Source organism: Motacilla alba, chromosome 5, assembly GCF_015832195.1.
Source record: "Motacilla alba alba isolate MOTALB_02 chromosome 5, Motacilla_alba_V1.0_pri, whole genome shotgun sequence".
Classification (NCBI taxonomy): domain Eukaryota; kingdom Metazoa; phylum Chordata; class Aves; order Passeriformes; family Motacillidae; genus Motacilla; species Motacilla alba.
In genome coordinates, this window is record NC_052020.1 from 25,351,517 (window position 1) to 25,372,262 (window position 20,746).

The 20,746-nt window shown below is 40.2% G+C and overlaps 1 protein-coding gene across 9 annotated transcripts in view; it reads left to right on the top strand.

Moving 5' to 3' along the window:
• The window catches only part of MGA (MAX dimerization protein MGA), a 61,023-nt gene that overhangs the window by 27,785 nt on the left and 12,492 nt on the right, over window positions 1–20,746 (top strand). For 6 of the 9 annotated variants that reach the window (XR_005257042.1, XM_038137571.1, XM_038137572.1 and 3 more), the window contains 10 exons: window positions 60–417; window positions 1,307–1,530; window positions 2,321–2,461; window positions 2,878–2,953; window positions 4,314–4,834; window positions 6,280–6,577; window positions 8,280–8,900; window positions 9,522–9,821; window positions 11,245–12,938; window positions 19,313–19,437. Coding sequence is in view for 8 of the 9 variants with exons in the window: in XM_038137571.1 (XP_037993499.1) it covers window positions 60–417; window positions 1,307–1,530; window positions 2,321–2,461; window positions 2,878–2,953; window positions 4,314–4,834; window positions 6,280–6,577; window positions 8,280–8,900; window positions 9,522–9,821; window positions 11,245–12,938; window positions 19,313–19,437 (4,358 nt within the window). In the remaining variant the exon portion in view is untranslated. The remainder of the gene's footprint in view (window positions 1–59; window positions 418–1,306; window positions 1,531–2,320; window positions 2,462–2,877; window positions 2,954–4,313; window positions 4,835–6,279; window positions 6,578–8,279; window positions 8,901–9,521; window positions 9,822–11,244; window positions 12,939–19,312; window positions 19,438–20,746) is intronic. The other 3 variants (XM_038137575.1, XM_038137576.1, XM_038137577.1) reach the window with 3 other exon arrangements.

The window sequence follows — 20,746 nt, forward strand, 5'->3', positions numbered from 1 at the left end:
TACTAAAATATTCCTCTTATTAAAATTTAAAGTTTATACTTCTTTAAAATTTCTTTTAGGCATCTCTTAAAAGCAAACCTATTCACAAGATAATAAGACGACGAGCACCTCCTTGCAACAATGACTTCTGCCGACTGGGTTGCATATGTGCCAGTCTGGCACTGGAGAAACGTCAGCCTACGCACTGCCGCAGGCCAGACTGCATGTTTGGGTGTACCTGCCTCAAGAGAAGGGTCTTGCTGGTGAAGGGAGGATCAAAACATAAGAAAATGATGAAAAAGGCTGTGCGTGGAAATCTTGTGCTGTTCGGAACGCAAGGACAACAGCAAGAGGATGAAGATGGGGAAGAAGAGGGTGATGGGGAAGAAGAGGAGATAAAGCAGAAGGATAGGAAGAAGAGAAAAAGGATGGAATACAGTGAGTATTGGTGGAGATTACATACAGCAAACCACCAAACTTGGTGGGCATTTTTTCTTAGGATGTAGTAGTGATGCCATTTCTAAATCCAGCTTATTTACAAGAAATAACTTTTTTTTTTTAAATTCTTACGTGATCAACATTTTGGGCACTGTGTAGTTATTTATTGAATCAAATAGTTGGAGTTTCTTCTTGGTAGTTTAAACTCTTGTTCAACTTTCCAAATGTCTTTAAAGACTATGATGGATATGGGATAATTACTGCTGTCATTGTTGCTAACGTTCAATGTTACAGTGCAGTTATCTTTCCCTGTAAGCAAGTCAGTATCTAGAGTTGCATTTTCAGTTGCTGTATATAGCTGGACTTCCTTGGAAGTATAGCTATTTGTGGTCTAATGCTGATTTCAGATCTGGCCTAAGATATGCTCAGAAAACCAAATTGGTAGAAGCTGCCTGTGAATTTACATTTTCAGTTTCTTCCTAACAAAACTTTTAGCAATAGCTAACACTGGAATAATTGAATTCTTCCATATATCTGCAGTATATAGGTCTGGGATGGATTTTTTTTCTTATGTTTTGCAATTTTTCAGTTAGCAGCATCAGTGGAGGTCACTACTTTTCAGTGGTTTTGCAGATCTTCTATCACAGTAAAAGTGAGAAATGAGGATTAGTGTAGATTTTTATTTTCATTTCTTCTTCCTTGTAGAAAAATCCCAGTCACTTTTGACTAGAATTTGAAGCAAGAAAAGCATTCAGAAGTATTTTCTGTCAGTTTGGATTAGTGATTGCTGCATGGCTAGACCTCAAACTCAAACAAAAAATTCTGTTACTGCTGTGTTAGATGGTGTTTTATATGTAAGTAATTTTTGTTTTTTCTTTTTTTTTTCCAGCTATCTGTGATTCAGAGCCAGAACAACCTGTTAGGAATTGTCCATTGTGGGTGAGGGTGGAAGGTGAAGTGGATCCAGAGCCAATTTATGTCCCAACACCATCTGTTGTTGAACCAGTTAAATCTATGGTACTGCCCAGTCCAGAGGTCTGGCTTCCTAGTAAGAACAGATCTTCCAGTGGAACAAAACCAGGCAGAATGTACACTCCTAGACCCAATCCAGTGGTAAGAGAAAAAAAAAAAAGATGCATGTTTTTCCTTGTACTGAAAATTAAAACAAATACTGCCAAAAGCCTCTGTACTAGGCAATTCTAGAGAAGTTTGAGGTGAAAGCCTAGGACTGACAGCGTAAAGGTGTGTTGATAAGCTAGGAGATGGTGGAAGGTGATTATGATTCATTAATAGCCTCATTTAACAATATAGTAATAGATGCCATTTTGGTCAAAATTTAGTCTTGTAATGTTTGTAGTTCAGTGTAGTTCTGGAGTTGTTTTTTTTTTGTTGTTGTTGTGGGGGGTTTTTTTTCGTTGTTTTTTTTTTGTGGGTTTTGTTTTTTGGGGTTTTTTTCTTGTTTGTTTGTTTGTTTTTCTTTCTTTCTTGAGGTTTCACTGCCAGTGTTATAAGAATCTGGCTTTGTGTTTCCCCTCACCTTAGTATCAGACAGAAGCAGCAACAGCAGTTGAGGAAAAACAGCTATAGAGGGGAGTGTAGGCATATCTGAAGAACAAATATACCAGAGTAGCTATTTACTGTATACCAGATAATGTTAAACAATGCATGACACTTAGGATTTGTTCCTTCACTTCGAAGAATATCTGAATGGGTTTGAATTTCAGGGAGCTGGTGGTGGCTATGTGATGATACTGAGAAGGCAGATCTAGCTTTAAATGCTAGACTTTTCTTTTGACCCTTACTGTTGGAGCATTTATGTTGAAGTTTTTTTAGAAAGCAAAGCTGTTTTGTGATACGCATCCAGAACAAAGAGGGTTTTGTCTCTTTTTTATTTTTCATTTAGATTAGAGAGGAGGACAAGGATCCTGTCTACATGTACTTTGAAAGTTTAATGACTTGTGCAAGGGTGCGAGCCTATGAACACAGGAGAGAGGAGAACAAGCAGCAAAAAGACAAAAGTGATTCACAGAGTTGTAGTGTAAAGGTAAGAAGTCACACTGTAACTAGTGTGTATTATACAATAGGCAGAAATGTTGAAAGTAATGGTGAAGTAATTTTTTCCCCAGAAAGTCCTACATGACATGAGGGCTTGACTTGCATTTGGTGGTGGTAGGGCTGTGGAAGGTGGAGCCTAAATCACTTTGCAGTGCTGGTAAACTTACCCTGTTACTGTGATACTACATTTTCTTGGCTGGGGAGATTCCTGTCTGCCACAAGTGCATTATTATGTAATGCTTAAATGTTCGTTGTTAATAGAGATCTTCTAAGATTAAGCCTGTAACACAGTCAATGACAGCATATTTCTATGATTTGGGGTGACCTAGTTAATTTTGTGCTGTGATTTTTAGAGTGGAAGTAAGATGTATAGGGTGAATATTTTCTTGCATTTCTTTCCTCCAGCAGGAGCATGAACCGGAGCTTCAGTCTCCTGAGAAGGCAACCTGTGAGGTAGACAAAGACAAGGATGCATCAAGAGGTAAGAACTGAGTCTGGAGTATAATGCCACTTCTTGGTAGTAACATGTTTTTGTAGTATTTCTTTTTTAAAAAGTAGCTACTGATGAAACTAGTCAGTAGCTACTGATGTGGGTTTGCTGGGGGAGTCGTTACAGTTGTTAATAAAAATCTCATGACGTGCATACAGTTTCCTGTTTCCTTAGCAGCTGGAGGGGGGCACATGGAGATACAGCAGACTAAATATCCAGTGCTTGCCGCTGCTCTTAAGTATAACATGACCAGTGATGCCAGTAGCTTGTTTAGCAATAAAGTACAAAACTGCACAGCAGATTTGTCTTCAAGACAGATGATTAGATACTTGGAAAGGAATGGAGATGAATGACTTTGCTTTGTCTGGGTATTTTTTCCTCCCACTTTTTTTCTTTACTATCATTTTATAGTTTCTGAAGAATTAAATATCTAAGTAGTACTGGGAGGATGGGATCCTCGTGTTCTTCACATAGAATGGTTGGGACAAGGAAGCGCCTATGCTTTATTTGGAATTGTTTGATGTTTAATTTTGTTTCATTCAAGATGAAAAATTGGAGTTTTGCTGTGTTAGTTTTACGGGGTTTGAGTTTCTAGCTTGTGAAGAAGTAGGCTAGATGTCCATGTTCTCTTTCCATCTGAAGCGGCCCAGATCATGTTACAAGCCTTAAATGAGATGTATACTATAATGAACCATATCTGCCTTTTTGAGCTGATCTTTTTACTCTTTAATGTATACAGCAGCACATGCTACAGTTAAGGATGGGAATGGAAAAATAATACAATTAGTTGAAAATGCTGGTGCATTGATAGGTGAAATTAAAATGGCCAGGACACAGGGATCAACATCCTTAGTATTGCAAAAAGGGGCATTGTAGCTCTAATGATAACAAAAGGTCACACTTCTATTTACACATCTTCTGCAAAAGACAGTTCTGCTAGTAGCGTGTCCCCTTATGCCATTGTAGGACATGGGTGCTTTTCTGACTCAAAGAGAAAAGTGCCATCTCTTGAATAACCAGTGATGCTTTCTACTGTGTTGGTGTGTTTGGAGAATATTCACCCATGTATTGAAACAACCCGGCTTCGTTTAGCTTGTGATGCAATGGGATACAACGTGACGTGGTATGGCTGCAGGGACTGAACCGTGAGAAATAATTACATTAGTTTTGCAGTGAGTTTTTGCTTGTTTGTGAAGCTCTGCGAGGGAAAGTGATGCTTTGAACAGTTCTTGCTGTTGGCCTGCAGCTGAGCTGAGCTAAGGGTGGAGGTGTGGGCAGAATGAAATTGTTTGACTATCCAGGTGCTTAAAATGCCATAGTATTGCAGAAACCTATTTCAATTCTTTCTCAGAGAAAAGCTGGTGTTCTTCCCGTAGTGAGGGGGACTCTTTCTCCACCTCCTATGTTCATCACACCACTCAAGGTGAACCAACCAAACTTATCGAGATTATCTCTGACTGCAACTTGGAGGAAGATCACAATAAGATCTTGACCATCTTATCACAGCATATCAACAGTAACGCGCCACAGTGCCTCAAAGTGGGTAGCTTCACTATTGAATTGGCTTCGGAGTACAAGGCCCAGGATGAGAACCATCCTTCTGTCTGCTCCTCCAGAGTGAAAATTTCAGTGCCGTCCTGCCAGGATAAGGACGAGAAGCCCGAGATCCCTGTCTTGGAGACTCCTGATAGCACAGTGGCATCATGCAATAACTCAGAAAATGTAAAGGTCATGCGAGCAGACCCAGTGGACAAACTGCGGGAGAAGCTGCATGGGGGCAAAGGCTTGCCTTTTTATGCAGGGGTTTCTCCTGCGGGAAAGCTGGTTGCCTACAAATGCAATGCTAATATGAGCCCCTCGGGCTTGATTCAGGTGGGTCTCTCTGCCTTTACTGTGGAGATTAGATGCAGTTTCATCCAGTATTATCCCAGAACTCCTTGAAGGGGAGAATACTCTTTAATATGTCTTTTGTCTGTCCAGACAAAAGTTCTTGGTGTCTGGTGGCATTCCTCTCCGTAAGCGTATCCCTTTCAAGATTTACTCAATAACAGGAAACCTGATGCTTTAACTTGTCTCTTTGGCAATTTGGGTCTTGTTGACCCAAGTGCAGAATCTCTTTCAAGATCTTTTTAATTCTTTGTGAAACCCCCTGAAGGTGCATTTGACACAAAGTGCTTCTAAATGAATGATTATATGAGTCCACAGAAAGAATATTTTCTGAGGAAGTATACACTGGGACAAAACTTTAAAATGAAAACGTAAACATTAAATTGCTTTTTGCTACAGCTTACTGTTAATCTTCACTAACAGCCTGAATCTTCTTTATAGAATATATATTTTTCATCAAGAGATTTCATAATCCTAAATTCACAGGGTCTTTGCCCCTGCAGTTTTATGTTGCTGACATGATGTTAAGAATTAGAAGTAGAAACTACAGGATTAGGATGAAGATCTTTTTTCTTCCATCATAGCTATTTGTGGTTATAGTAAAGCCACTTTAAGGAAAATCACATGAATTAGAAAATGAGAGTAAAATGTTTTCATGACGCCTTGCAGATATGACACCCTCAGAAAGAAAAGCTAGTGGAAAGAAAAAGTTCAATAAAAGTTGATCAATAAAAACTACTGTTTATTTAGTAGTGTCTTAAATACATATGGGTTTTAGAAGGTATTATCAAACAACATGAAAGCAAAATGCAGCACTACCAAAACTTCCCACTGTCCACTAGGCATAAAGCCTGACATTCAGCAAGATGTTCTGGTTTTTTCCTGTGCAATCCATCACCACTACAGCTTGGAATTTGAAGGTAGGGAATTCAGTGTACCTTAATTACAGTATCAGACAACAGTGAGGATAAGGAAGAAGTTGATGCGGCTTTTACAAGCTCTTTAAAGTTTTGTCTCAATGTATATGTCATCAGTATTCTTTCTTTTGTGATGCTAGGTCTTAATTAGGTTTGAGAATTTTATCTAAAATTGTCCTTCAATTAGGGAACCGTTTTTTATTCAGGACTACAGCATAAGCATGGGACAGGAAAAACAGGTGCTAGCTTCACTCTTATTTCAGTGATTTCACATGTTCCTTGGACTCTCTGATTTTATGTGAGAGTCTGAGCAGCATTTAAAATCAGTATTACAAAGATAAAACAAGAGTTGTTTGAAGTTCTCCCGAGCAATGAGAAAATTAGGAATTCCCATTTGGAATTGCAATGGGTTTTTTGAAAAGGACATTTAGAAGTCCCATGGAATGAAACACTTCTCCAGAAGTGATGAATTAGTGTTCTTTTCACAAAGTTTCCCTTTTCCCCTTTTTTCAGGTTAATGATAAAAGGTATCCTCAGGCCAAACTGCTTTTGGGACAGATGGGGGCATTACATCCTGCCAATCGGCTAGCAGCTTATATCACAGGCAGGCTGCAGCCCACAGTACTTGATATTGCAGCCCTCAGTACTGTGATCTCCAAGGTAGCACCCAGTGCTAAAACTCCTGCTTCTGGGACACCATCAGTCCAGGGGTCCACAACATCAGCTCCTAAAACTACATCTTCCACCAGCAGTACTTCAACCCCCACTGTGACGACTCTGAAAACCCATGTCCCAGCACAGAGACAGATAGGTAGGTTGGAACTTATTACTGTGTTTTAAATTGCGTGAAGCTGAAGTACAGAGTGAGTGTACAGCATTAATGTTGATTTCTGTGCAACAGTGCATGCTGCCTTTGGCTGCATTGCCTACCTAAGATGCCTCGCAGTAAATAACCTCCTCAAAGCAGAAAGTTTTATTTTGACTTCAGAGTAAGATTACAGCTTTTGACTATTAGTTCTTTTATTAATGCTACTAGAACCTATTTTCAAGAGATGAGAGTGGATGGAGACTCTCCAGATATAAACTGGAATTTTTGTTTGGAGTTTCGTTACTGTAATTTTTAATTGTTTTTCATCAAACACAAATTAACTTCAAATGAGTAAAGTACCACTAATAAGTGGCTCTTCACTGATGAGATTTTCTGTTGATGTTGCACTCATAATTCTTGTGACCACCAAAGATGTGTGAAGCAGCAGTGAAAGACAGGATGATCCAAATCTGGATTTGTGAAACAACAGGTGTGCAGCCAATAACCACGCCAGTCTCTAATCTCATTGGATTTCACAAGCTAAACAGGGTTGGATTTAGACAGCACTTTGAGTTTAAAAAAACAAAACCAACAAAACTGGAAGATTCATGAGTTACTTGTGTATCTTAATTGGTACTGAAATGGTTACCCCAGTGTGGAAGAGAGGAAGTTGCCCTTAACTATTACATTTTGCATGAGTTTAAAAAGAGAAGACATCCATCCACATAATCCCACACATTATTTAAAGATCTGAAGCTTTGCAAGGGAAAAGGATGTTACCTGTGTCCTGGAAAAACTTTAATTTCTGATTGATTGATTATCCATTATTCTTTCTGCCTAAATTTTCTTTGCTACGTAAATGGGTGTGTTGTTTTTCTTGTCCTGTAATAAAACTTGTTGGTTTGTGTGTTTATGCAGTGTGAAAGAGCTGGCTGTATTTCATTGATGGGTGAAGTCATTGCAACATAATCGATTTAAGTAAAAAAGTACCAGTTCTGGCATAGTCTGGGTTAAGAATGCTGTATGCATAAATAACTGCAGTGTTTAAGTTGGTCTTGGTCCATAATCTCTATGCTGTTGTACTCATCTGTAGGCATCTGGGGTGATGTAAATGCAGTATTCTGGTCCCTTGGAAAGTAAGGGATGAGGAAAAGGATCTTCCTAACAGTGATTAATTTCCATTGGTTAAATTTGTTCCATCTAGTCTGCAGTTGCACGAATGTCAGCGCAATTAGAAGCGGAAACTCTGTATCCTTCCCATCCCTTTCCCCTGTGCCTGTGTAAAATGAGTACAGTAGAAGGGGGATGAAAGTCAAGAAGCAGTAAAAAACGAACAGTGACACAAGCTGTTACACAAAGAATTTGATGTTTAGAAAATAGTTGGAGCCCATTATTTCACTTAGATGTTAGTTTTCCTGCACTCTTAGTTAGGATTGTCCGTAGTTTCACAATGAAGAGCAACCCTTCAAAAGCTGATTCTTTTGTGTATCTGGGAGGAAATGCAGTAAAAAGCTACAGTAGTGGAATAAGGCAAAGGTCTTTCTAACATGTAAGGCATATCCAGGGCTGACATAAAGGTTTTGATTTAATTACAAGGTACATAGAAAAAGGGTGTTCAATTCATGCTGAAATTACAGTTGTAGCACCTCATGAAAGGCAAAGAGGAAATCTATTAAAATTTTGACCTGCAAGTTTTTATTTGCAGCTGCCCGACCCTCACCCGGTGGTGTGTTTGCCCAGTTTGTGATAAACAAAGCGGGAGCTCTACAGCAGAAGATTCCTGGAGCGAGCACACGCCAGGCTGCCTCAGGGCGACAGTTTCTCAGTATCAAGCCCACACCAATCACAGTTATTGCTCCTGTGGTTCCTTCAGTGCCATCTCCAGCTCTGTGCACAGTCACTTCTGCAGTCACCGCAGCTACCACCACTTCTCCAGTTACTGTGGAAAGTACCAGTGTAGCAGCATCTACTGTGACCACTCCTTGCCAGACAAAAGCTGGTGAACCTCCCTGCTCTCCTCCTGCAATTGCAGTTACAGCTGCTCCTGCAACACCTGGAATCAGCACCTGTACTACATCCACCACTCCTACTGCTACTGTGAACACAACGAAAACAACAGGGATTGTCGCAGCAGTAGCAACTACGTCATTCCCAAAACCCGTAGTAACACCACCAACTGTTACTTGTGCTGTTGTCACAACATCCACTTCCACAGTTGTAGTGACAACAGCTGCAGCAGCTACACCTGTGGTGACCACACTGACTTCCTCTGCTGTCTCTGTTCCAGTGATACTATCAGGAGTTAATTCAAGTCCTCCAAAAAGAGGTAAAGCTTAGGTGCTTTGGGTTATTACTGCAAACACATGTTTTTTTTAATTCTGCTTCTTTTCACAGCTATAATACAGTCTGTGTCTGGTTTCATTTTAAATATGGACTCACTTGCCTTGTCCCTCTTTCCAAAACAGGATAAAAAATCCTATTCATCACCCTAATGCCATCTCTTAAGTTGCTTTTTGTATTCCTGTATACCAGCCTGAATTAGTAGAGAAAAGAAAAAATATAACTATTTGATCAGTGACTGCTGTGAAGTGAGCTGGAAGCATCACATCATCCCTTGACCTATAGAAATCTATAGTGCGGTTATGACTGCTAGAATTTCGTGGCTGGCACAGAGTTCAGGAATTAGGCAGGGAGCTGCTGTCCTGTGTCATGGTTTAAAAATGTCAGTGGAACTACACAGAAAAAACCCAAAACTGTTTTGACCTGGTTGGTTCCCTGCATTCTATGGATAAAAAGATAAAAACTTGCTTTCAAATAAATTTAAAAGAGATGCAGTTGTTTCCAAAATATTTGCCCTTGTATTGATTAAGAATAATGCTTGATTTGTAGGCAGTCTCCTAAAGTGATTTTTTTTTTTTTTTTTTTGTAACTTGTTAAAATATTTCAGAAGATGCTGTTCCACAAGCTGCAAATAAGACTCCCCCAAAGATAGCTCCTGGAACAGACAAACGTGTTGGACCTCGATTGCTGCTGATTCCAGTGCACCAGACAGCAGCCTCTGCTCTGCGACCGCTCAACACGCAGGTGGCACAGAGGCAGAAGATGGTCCTTCAGCCTCTGAGGAGCCCTGGGGCTGTGAACCTGTTCAGACATCCCAATGGGCAGATCATTCAGCTTGTTCCCCTGCAGCAGGTTCGAACTGCGGGTGCTCAGCCCAGCGTGCAGCCAGTGATGCTCCGCAATCCAGGTACAGAGTCCAGTGCTTCTTTCGTGACTGACCGGTGTGTTACTCAGGAATGAACAATGAGATAAATGTCTCTGTGATGCTTTCACCTGCTGAAAGTAATTGAACTGGGTCTAATTTGGTTCTGTGTGAGTAGTTGAAGAACGTAGTGTAATTATTCAGATGCAATGCAACTTAAATACCATGTGTGTAATATTCAGAAAGTGCAGTTAATAGCAAAGTCAGCAAGACTTGGGAGCAAGTAAAAGAGCCTATGTGTATGTGTGGCAGTGGAGCCATGTCCATTGTACTGTCGCAACTTACAAGACTCAACCTGGTGATTCAAAAACAATTCTTGTTGGAGATTCTCTTGAAGAGAATGAGCTGTTACCCATGTTTCATTAGGAGTGCTCCTCTGGTTTTGTTAGGTTTCCAGGCTGGTTAGTGTGTCCACACAGGATATTCAGATGAAATGTTATGCTACAGTATGAAATTGCCTGGTTTTTTTCCTCCTTAAGAGTGTGAGAAGAAAAATAAGTGTGATTTTTCAGCTATTTCGCTAGTACACAGTTAAAGACAGGGTTGGAAGAGTTAGGAATTGCAGGTTGGGTATGCTGTTCTGTGTATTTGTAAAGTCTCACCCAAATATACTTTAAATGCAGGTTTACTCTGTTGTAGGACCTTTTCTTCTGTTCTCCCTGTTTCAAAACACACCTCAAAGAGAGGGAGATAGAGTGGGGTGGAAGGGAGATTAGAAGCAAGCACAGTAGATAAGACTGTGGGGAGGAGGGCAAACAATACTGAGCTTTAGTTGAGGTGTGAGCATGAGGTGTAGTGAAGAATCAGTCAACAAGTTTATTTAATTTCTTTCTGTTTTGAGGCTCTTGCTGAGCAAACTAGTTGCCAGTTGGTAATATTTTTCCTCCTTGTTTATGCAGTGTTGAAATGCTGCAGAAGAGTTCATAAAGGTAAAAAAGATGGTGGTATAACTGTGTAATTTTGACATAGTTTTTTCTCTTTATAAATCTTTTTCTAAGAGAAAAAACAAAGATATTTAAAAATTAAATACTATTTTTTACTTTCTTTTTTACTTTGAAAAACCCCAATTTCCTTGTTTTCCAGTAAATGTAAAATGAGGAAGTAAAATGCAAGACTTTCAATGCTATGTCTTTTTTTATCAAAAAGCTTAATGCTAGAACTTAACATTAAGTCTGTTAGTTTTAGAGTGGCCAATTCATGTGTTTTATTGTGATGTTACTTTAAAAAAATTCAAGTTTATATGTCTTTATGCAGGACCAGCTTTTCCACTGAGAGCTTCTGGTCAAACACCTGATTCCATTATGATCCTTGAGAGTGGAGTCTGCTTCTAGTACAGCATCAAATACTAAAACTGGAAGAAAAAGATTGCTTTGAGAAAGTCTCAGTTGATGTTTTGTTTTCCTCACAGGATCTATTGTAGGAATCCGGTTGCCTGCACCTTCCAAGCCTCCTGAGTCACCTGTTTCTCCCACTTCCTCGGTGTCCTCCACTTCTCCTGCTGCAAATTCAGCTGTACAAACTGCAGTACCCAAGTTATCCCCCCCGTCCAACCCAGCCACTCAAGCATCTTCTCTTCTTCCTTCAGTAACAAGTTTTGTGTCACAGGCAGGCACTCTGACTCTGAGGATCTCTTCCTCTTCTGTCAGCAATGTCACAAACCAAACAGCCTCCGAGTCTAAAGTAACCTGCAGTTCGGGTGGTCTGTCAGCCACCACTGCTAATCTCATACCTTTACAGTCCGGAAGTTTTGCTTTACTTCAGCTCCCAGGACAGAAGACTGTGCCAAACTCTATTCTTCACCATTTTGCATCTCTTCAGATGAAGAAAGATTACAGGAAAATATGCAAAAAAGAGGACTCAGGTGCTGCTCAGCAGAAGGAAAATGAGAAGGCTCCATGCTCAGGTGACACAGAAGTTACAGAGGCCGATGTCACAGTGCCACATGGGAAACAAGAGGAAAATGAGTTGTCGATTAACCAGTTAAATGCTGTTGAAGGGTCAGCATCTGGCACAGTCACACCTAACGGTGATAGAAATTCCACTACATTAGAGATTGTGGAGAAGAACTCAAAGGTTCTAGAGAGTTCTTGTGATGACAGCTTTTCTTCTCAGCATGATGTTTCTGCAGATGTCGTATCATCTGACCATTCATACATCAGTGAGAAGCCAAATGATGAGGAAGAAAAAGGGGCTTCTGAAGAGAAAGAGGATTCTGTCAGTTCTGAAACTGTTGTGGGGGCAGTTTCAGCTAGCTCTGTTTGTGGGTCATCAGATGAGTCTTTGGTTCCTCCTCTGGATAATGCCTGTTCACAGAGTCTTGAGAATCGGGAGGCTGCACAGTTGAGGAACCACGGGAAGGAACAAACACATGCTGAATGGGAGGAGAAGCCAGTAAAAGAGGAGGAAGAAGATGCACAGACACAGATGGATGAGGACAACAGAGCAAGTTCTGGGCAGTTACATAGTCAACAAGAGCAAGATATACAGGTGAAGATCAAGGAGGAACAAAGTGAGACTGAACTCTTTGAGAACAAACAAGAATTTCAGGGTGATGCTGCACAGCCAGATATGGAAGGGAGGGAGTACAAGGGCTCTGTAGAAGTGGAAAACATAGGAGAGAAAACAAGAAGTAGGTCTGAGATTGATTCTGCAAAAGATCAGGATAATGCTTCAGGAGAAGAGCATAGAGTTGATATGGAGGAAGGCAAAGGAAGCATAGCTAGGCAGGAAGGCAGTAACAGCAAAGAGCGAGGTGCTTGTGATTCTCTGGAAGAAATGAAAACAGGCCATGATATTCTAACACATGTTAACAGTTCTTGGAGCAAAATATCTAGCATTGTACCCCCTTTAGAAAATAAAAGTGAAGTAGATAACAAAGCTGATACATCAGAGAAAAGTGACTTCCTGACAGCACCAGAACAGAGGGCACACAAAAAGGATTACGTGCCCACTATTGATATAACTGCTGATGATATGGAAGAGGATGAAGAGGAAGATGAGGAGGAGGAAGAAGAGGATGAAAAAACTGATGATTCTGCTGATGAGATGCTGGATGGTGCTTCTGACTACCCAAGTGACGAGGAAATAGATGTTGAAAAAGTGGTAAGCATTTTGCTATTTATGAAGGGATTTTTTTTCTTTTTTTTTTTTAATTGACCAACTAACATGTCATAACCCATGGATTTGAAAGACAGAGTATGATGTTTGCGTTTTGGACTTCAGTTTCTTTAAGAAGTGTAAATTGGGTTTCCAAGTGGAAATATCTTCTATTTCATAGTTACATGCTTTTTTTTAGGTAGCAGTGTAGTGGCCTTGTAGAAATTGCCTGATTTTCAGATTACAGGAGTTCTGTTGAACAGTTTGTAATAGAACTGTTGCAGGTTGTCTTCCTCCAGTATTTACTCAAATAATTTGCTTACTTGTAATGTGACTTAATGATCCAAAAATGTAGTGGCCAATCTAGTATATCTGTTATTTTAAGATGCTTTCTTCCATTTTGTTTTTTGTAGCCTTAGTTAACGTTTATTTCTGGAAGGAGTATTTGAATCCATTCTTGAATTCCTTTTTTAAGTTCATAATACATTTAAATAGTATGTGAGAGTTGTCATTCCTTATTTGATAGAAAAAAAAATTGCTCCAAAAGTCACAGAAAAGGGTAAAACTTTGTGGTTAGTGTAGTTAAGATACATTTAGATTTTAATGCTCATAAAATTCCCATCAAATCTAACCCAGAAATTAAAATAAAGTAATCCAATGTGTAATTCCTTTACTTCTTACTTATCACTACATGACTTAAGAAACAGTGCATTGTTGCTTAAAATTATGAAGCTGTTGTTTTATGAACCAGTCAAATGGACATATGAACTAAGATAGCCTTTTCTTGGAATGAGATGCAAGTGAAAAGAGAAAGGTTAAACTAGAGAAGAGTTGAAAAACAGACAAATTTAAAATAGAGATAATGGTTGTGTCTTCAGGATAGGATTCTTTTAATCCTTTTGTGTTAATGTAATCCTCTTGCAGTTGAAAATCAGACTGGAGTTCTTTGGTACAAAATGGTCTAGAGGATTCCTAGAACACCTGGGCAATAACTTCTTGGTACAGGTACTACAGGAGCCAGCTAGGAAAGCTGCCCTCCTGGAACTGCTGCTTGGTAACAGAGAGGCTTGTGAGTGAAATGGCACTTGGCTGCTGTCTTGGCTACAGCAGCCATGAAACAATCCAGTTCAAATCTCTGGTGGCAGGAGGAAAAGTGCCAGCAAGACTTCAACCCTGGATATGAGGAGAGCAGACTTCAGGCTGCTCTAGTAACGAGTCAGGAAGGTCCCTCAGGTTACCCACGTAGCTGACTGGTGGAAGGCAGTTGATTCAATCTTTGTGGATTTCAGTAAAGCTTTTGATACTTTCCCTCACAGGGTCCTTCTAGACAAGATGTCCAGCACTCCTCAGGATAAACACATCAAGTGATGAGTGAGCAACTGGACCATGGGTCATGTATGAAGGGTGATAGTGAATGGGGTGACATGAGGCTGGTGACTGGTCACTAGTGGGGTTCTACAGGGCTCCATCCTCAGGCCTGTGCTCTTCAGCATCTTCATAAGTCACTTGGAGGCAGGACTGGAAGGGATGCTATGTAAGTTTGCCAGAGATACAAACTGGGAGGAGCTGTTGACTCTTGGAGGCAGAGAGGCCCTGCAGAGAGACCAACCATGTGAAGTTTAACAAAGGCAGGTGCCAGATCCTGCATATGAGATGGGGCAACCCTGGCTGAACAAACAGCCTGGGGAATGAGAGGCTGGAGAGCAGTGCTGTGGAAAGGGACCCGGGGGTCCTGGTCTGTGGCAAGTTGGATGTGGTTTGCAGTGCCCTGGCAGCCAGGAAGGCCAAGCGTGTCCTGGGGGCCATCAGGGACAGCATGGCCACCCGGGCAAGGGAGGGGATTGTTCTGCTGTACTGTGCACTGAGATGGCCTCACCTCAAGCCCTGTGTGCAGCTTAGAGTGCCACAATACATAAAGGACATTGAGCTGTTGGAAAGCATCCAAAAGAGGGCTGTGGGGGTGGCAGAAGGCCTTACAGGAGTGAGGAGCAGATGTATAATGAGTGGCTGAGATCACTTGGCCTGCTCAGCCTGGAGGAGGCTGAGGGGAGACCTCATCGCAGTCTGCAACTTCCTCACGAGGGGAAAAGGAGAGGCAGACACTGATCTCTCCTCTGTGGTAACCAGTGACAGAACCCATGGAAATGGAATGAAGTTGGGTCAGGGGAGGTTTAGGTTGCATATTAGGAAAGGGTTTTTCACCCAGAGGGTGAATGGACGCTGAAACAGGCTCCCCAGGGAAGAGGTCACAGCACCAGCCTGACAGAATTCAAGAAAAGTTTGGATAATGCTCTCAGGCACATGGTGGGATTCTTGGGGATGGTGCTGTGCAGGGCCAAGAGATGGACTTCAATGATCCTTGTGGGTCTCTTCTAACTCAGTAATTCTGTTATTCCATGATAGCCAAGTGAACAACTCTGCCTTTTAGAGAATCTCTTCAACTTCCAGAAAAATTGACTAATCAGTTCATATTCCAACTTGTTGTTCTCAGACAAGATGATAGCATCTCAGCTGCATGAAGGTGAAAAAACTGAATACAGATGTTATTTTTGGAAGGTCTTTTAAGTGGAAAACTGAGTTGTTGCTGCCTTGTCTTCAGTTGGGTGGTGGCAGTTTCATACATCCTGTATCCTTTAGTAACTTGAGCAGAGTTATCATCAAGTTTTGAGAACCACTGTTAATTCATTCCTGATGCCAGATAAACTTTCCAGACGTGGTAGTCTTAGAAATTTGTTGATAAACCAACAATAGTGTCTAGGTCACGGAGTAGCCTTTTATCAAGGTTGATGTTTGAAAACTTTTTTCTTTCATCCTGCAAAAGGATGATGAAGCAAATGAGTAATATTAGAGATTATAAGAAATGTTTGTTTTGGAAGAAACAAATTGCACAGGTTTTGACTAATATGGTTTGGAAAGCCATCTAAGGATATGTCTTCACTGCGAACTCACACGAACACAATAAGCTAGCTTTGGTTCTAGAGCAGTAAAGCTGAAGGAACGGGGTCTCAGGGGACCATAAAAACCTGTCTGGAATTTGGATTTGTTAATCGCTGTTGAGTTAGCACATCAGTGCCTAATGGAGAAATCGGTTTTGGATTTAACCTTGTTATTTTTCACTGGGATGTACTCTTCTCTCATCATAGTGCTTACAAGACAGGCTGCACTGGTATTGTTTGTCGGTCTGGATGAAGTCAGATCATGTAAACAGGCTAGTAGAGGATGTTTATCTGCTTCATTAGACTAGTGAAAACAGAAGCAAAGTGTACATGCATGTGCACTAACAGTTTTGTTTAGTGGAAATACTTAAGACAGCTCTTCTATTATTTTGGAATGTGGACTGTTTTTGGTTCCTCAGCAAATGGCCATTTAAACCTTAGAGAAGTCCAGTTAGAGTCAGGAAGATTGCTGCCTACCTGTAGTAGCTATTAGTGTTTATTTTTTGGCACATTTTCCCACACTGGTTAATTGTTCTTAGTTTTGCACATCAATGCCCTTCAGATAACCCTCTTACCTTGTGCTGACTTTGTGTTCTTGACATAGAGACTATTCTAGTCTCTGGTCAACAAAATGAAGGTTAATGAGATGGTATCTTTGCCCCTTTGCATTTCCTACCCTGAGTTGCATCAAGACAAGCTTAGGATGGTTAATCATTGTGGGTTTGATGATATGAATAAAACTTTCTGGGAATACCTGTAGAAGCAGACTAATGAGTATCGGGATGTGCTGTCTGAACAAATTCACGTGTGATGGTTTGGGAGGTGATGTTAAACTCTTGATCTCCAAGGCATGATGATTGCACACGGAGTTCCTGCTGAGAAGGGCTGTTGGCCTGGGCTAAGTCACAGGCTGTGGCTTCTGATTGTTCACAAGTCCTTGTTGGCGTAAGCCAAGATCATGCCAGGGGTTGTTCTGGTATTGTAATGCTACAGATAAGAGTCCCATGGTTTAGCTTACTGCTCTAAAAACAGCTTCTATGTCTGGCAAGGCACTGCATTGTAAGTGTTGTTTAAAAGTGTTTTTCAGCCATTCTTTTTCTGAGCCAAACACTGAAATTATAAGGACTCTTATCAATTATTATAAAATGGTGAGCTTAATACAAAGTGCAAGTGATACATTTTGTGGACAATATAAATTCTAACAATCTCTTGCATGTTGTCAGCTTTTAGTTCAGAGCATATGTGAAACCTGCAGACATTGTAGCATAGAAGGCAGCTCTAGAAATTACACATTTACTTGTGTAATGTGTAATGACATCCACTGTCATGTAACCTCTTCCCTCAGCACTGTTGCTGAGGATCCTCTACCATCAGGCAATTTGCTTTTCAGGTAACAGACAAAAATCAGAGGAGAGGGCTTAGAAACAGGCATTGAAATGAAGAGAGGGAAAAATGCTGTAATTTCCACAACAACTTCAGAACTCTGTTGTAGAGTGGTATTGCTCCTCTGGTGTCTTCATTCCATAAGGTATTTCACCCTTACTCAAAGGCATTTAGAATTTATGTAACTACAGGAAGTACTTTGGAAAGACTGAAAGTAGTATGGATTGAGTGATGCTAGAAAGGTAGAGCTTCCACAAGCATCTTCAAGCATCATGCTGGGCTATGGATGAGGTTCAGCCTATGACAGGTTGGCAGTACTTCTATAGGAATAGCTGTTCTTAATGTCAGAACTACTTCTGGCGATCTTCATGATTGTGATATTTTCCTGTTGCTAGGAATTCAGGGCTAGAGAGGAAAGATCTACGAATCAGAAGCGTTTTCCCCTTTGTTGCTAGATGTAAGAATGAAAATTTTAATTACTTCTGTTTTTCATATGTCCACATTCAGTATATGTAAACTTAAAGATGTTAAGTTCTTGGTTGGCAATGGAGTTTTTTAATTTTGGGTTGGTTTTTTTTTGTCCATCTTTCATAAAAAAGATCCCACATATTGGGTTTTGAATGCCATTTTTCTAATATGATAGTATACAGACTGTTGCAATTCTAGAGCAGCTCTAGCCTGGAAAATTGCTATCAACCCTTTGATTAGCCCAGTATAACTTACCAGCACTGGAAAACTTTATGACAGCAGTGTTTCTATGGTAAGCTAATTTCCTGGGATGCCTTTCCTTTTTCTCTCTGGATTATAGCATCTTTTTTGAACTACCCTGCCTGACCATGTTTCCTGCAATTTAATGATGTCCAAATGTAGTTAAGACAGGGTAGTCCTGCCCACTGAACAAGATCAGTATGCATCTCTTGCTCGTAAGAGTCACAGAAATGGTACTGTATGAAGTGGAAAAGCTTAGAGAAAGTACCAGGAGGCTTTCAGCATCAAGGTGGATTTATGAATGATCCAAGAGAGCAGGCAAGAATGTGAAGTGCTCTTTATATAAAGAAATAGATCAATGTTGCCACTACCTCTTGTAGATGCAGTATTTTCAACATTGTGGCAGTATCTGTTCAATAGTTCTGTGATTTAAATAGTATCTTTGTTTGAATAGTTTTGTTTGGTCAGGGTAGTTCAGGGAACTGGGTGAAATAGAGTAGAGAATGGAAGTGTAATCACATTTTCTTGATTAAGGAGAAAGAGTTCTTAGTTCTTCGTTGTAATCAGACCAAAGATTATAATGTAAAAAACTTCACTAAAAACTGTAATATGAAACAATTGGTTGAATAGGCATGTTATCTTGGGAGAGGAGTTATCACTTGGACTTACAGACCTCCACAAGATTGATATTTAACCCTTTTTGTTGCTACAGAATTGCAGTTGTTCCTTATCTCTCTTTTCACACAATAGCAAATTTTCTTGGTCAGGCAAGCATGGAGAAAACATTCTCTTCAGAATATAAGAAATATGTAAAATGATTGGGCAGCATTTTGGAAAGAGCCAAAATCTTACTCTTCATCATGTAAGCAGTTTACTATGTGATCCAAAGAAGCCTGACTGTGTGACATCGTGACTTTTGCTGTCTTAGCTATGAGAGACCATTACTAAGGTGGTAACTATTTCAGATTCTGTAAAAAAAGTCAATTAGCGAGAGTCTACGGTATTAGGTTGTAAAGGCAGTTTAATCTTACTTGAAAGTGGAGACAGGAAAATTCTGCCTTGTGAAAGCTTTTGTCTCAGCCATAATAAGGACATTAAGGACAAAGACGAGTTCTGCCCTTACCAAAATGCATTTTACAGAGTTGGTAGTGGGAGGAATTCCTGGAGGTGACAGTTAAAGTAACCCCCTGCTTAGCACTGTTCATTGGCCAGTGTAGCTGCAGATGTTGATTCCTTGATGGTTCTAAATGTTATAATGTAATCTCATTTGAGACTGAAGTGAAACTGTTTTGGCCTGAGCGCTATTGCTGAGTAGATACTCGTTTTAAAAAACCAAAACAAAACCTGTTCCAGGATGCGTGTGAATACAGAGAGGATGACGAGCAGGTGGACATTGAGACCGTGGAGGAGCTTTCAGAGAAGATTAACATTGCCCGTCTGAAGGCCAAAGCTGCTCATATCGAACCCTCCGACCAGAAGTAAGCACCCCTGGAGAGCACCTGTGTATCCCCTGTGTATCCTGCTGCTGGCTGGCATCGAGTGATCTCATTAAACAACAGGTGTAATGTGATGACAAGACAAAGCAAGGCTTCTGTCATGCCTTCCTCAGCGCTGGTGCTTCCCAGTGTCTGTGAGGATGGTGCTGGCAGCACTAAAAGTAGTATCAAGGTGTCTTAGCCTTTATCTTTTTCCCCTCTTAATTAATTCATTTATGGGGATGTATCTTGTAATGTAAAATTATTGAGTGAATAGCCTCCCTTCCTGCAAACTGAAAATTAGCAGGGCTGTCTTTGTTTTACATGTGATTTTGTAAGCTTTGTTTATTCTTGCTGGTGGACTTCTGGGCAGGAACAGTCATTAGGTTAATCCTTGACACTGTAAATGAAAGATTTGTCTTAGGGATCATTGCCCCAGCAAAGAAAGTATTTTCTTATTAACATATAGTCTGCCATGGTTGGATAGCTTGGCTTAATTTTTTTGGTTGGTTTGTTTTTGTTACTGTGGCTGCCCTTGCATTTATAATGACAAAGGCAAAATAAAAACATGGCTTACTTGAGGAATGTAATGACAGTTGTGGCTGTTTCTCAGTTGCATCAAACAAAAGAATGGGGAACGTTGCATCTATCATTCTTTTTGTTTGAAGATTTTTTTTTTAGAAACTTTGAAAAAACTGTTTGGTGCTATTATATGTCTGTCAGATAGTTACCTCTTTTTTCCTCCCCTTTAAGGGTAACAGCTCAACTTTTATCCTTAGGTGGATACCCTTAGACCTTGCTTTAAAGTTTGAAGGTCTTTCAGTGAGATAGAAAATCAGAAGTCATGTTTCATAAAAGATAATTTTCAAATGTGTGTTTTCTTTGTTTTGTTGCAGCTCCTGAGATATGAGGAAGCTGCTGTTATTATATATTAGATAGTAATAAATATGAGGATTTTGATTGGTGGATCCTAGTAGGGGAGGGATTGCTCTGCCATCTGTATTTAATCTGTGTTTATTAAAAACAGAACCAAAACATAATTTAAAAAGATACTTTATTCAGTCACAAGCTGAATTTATTCTTTTTGGCATATAGTGAAATAGTTTGTCTTTTGCACTCTGAGAATTTCACAGCTTTCAGAACAACTCAGTTACTTCCAGGATGATGGCATTGGAGATAAGAGTTCACTTTCTTGAGAAAACTCAACAGGTTCCTGCTTTTATGCAGTTACACAAAAAAAGTTAATTTCAAGGCATAAAAATAAGCAATTTTAGACTGTCGGAATGTAGTTTATGAGGATAGAGTGTATGAG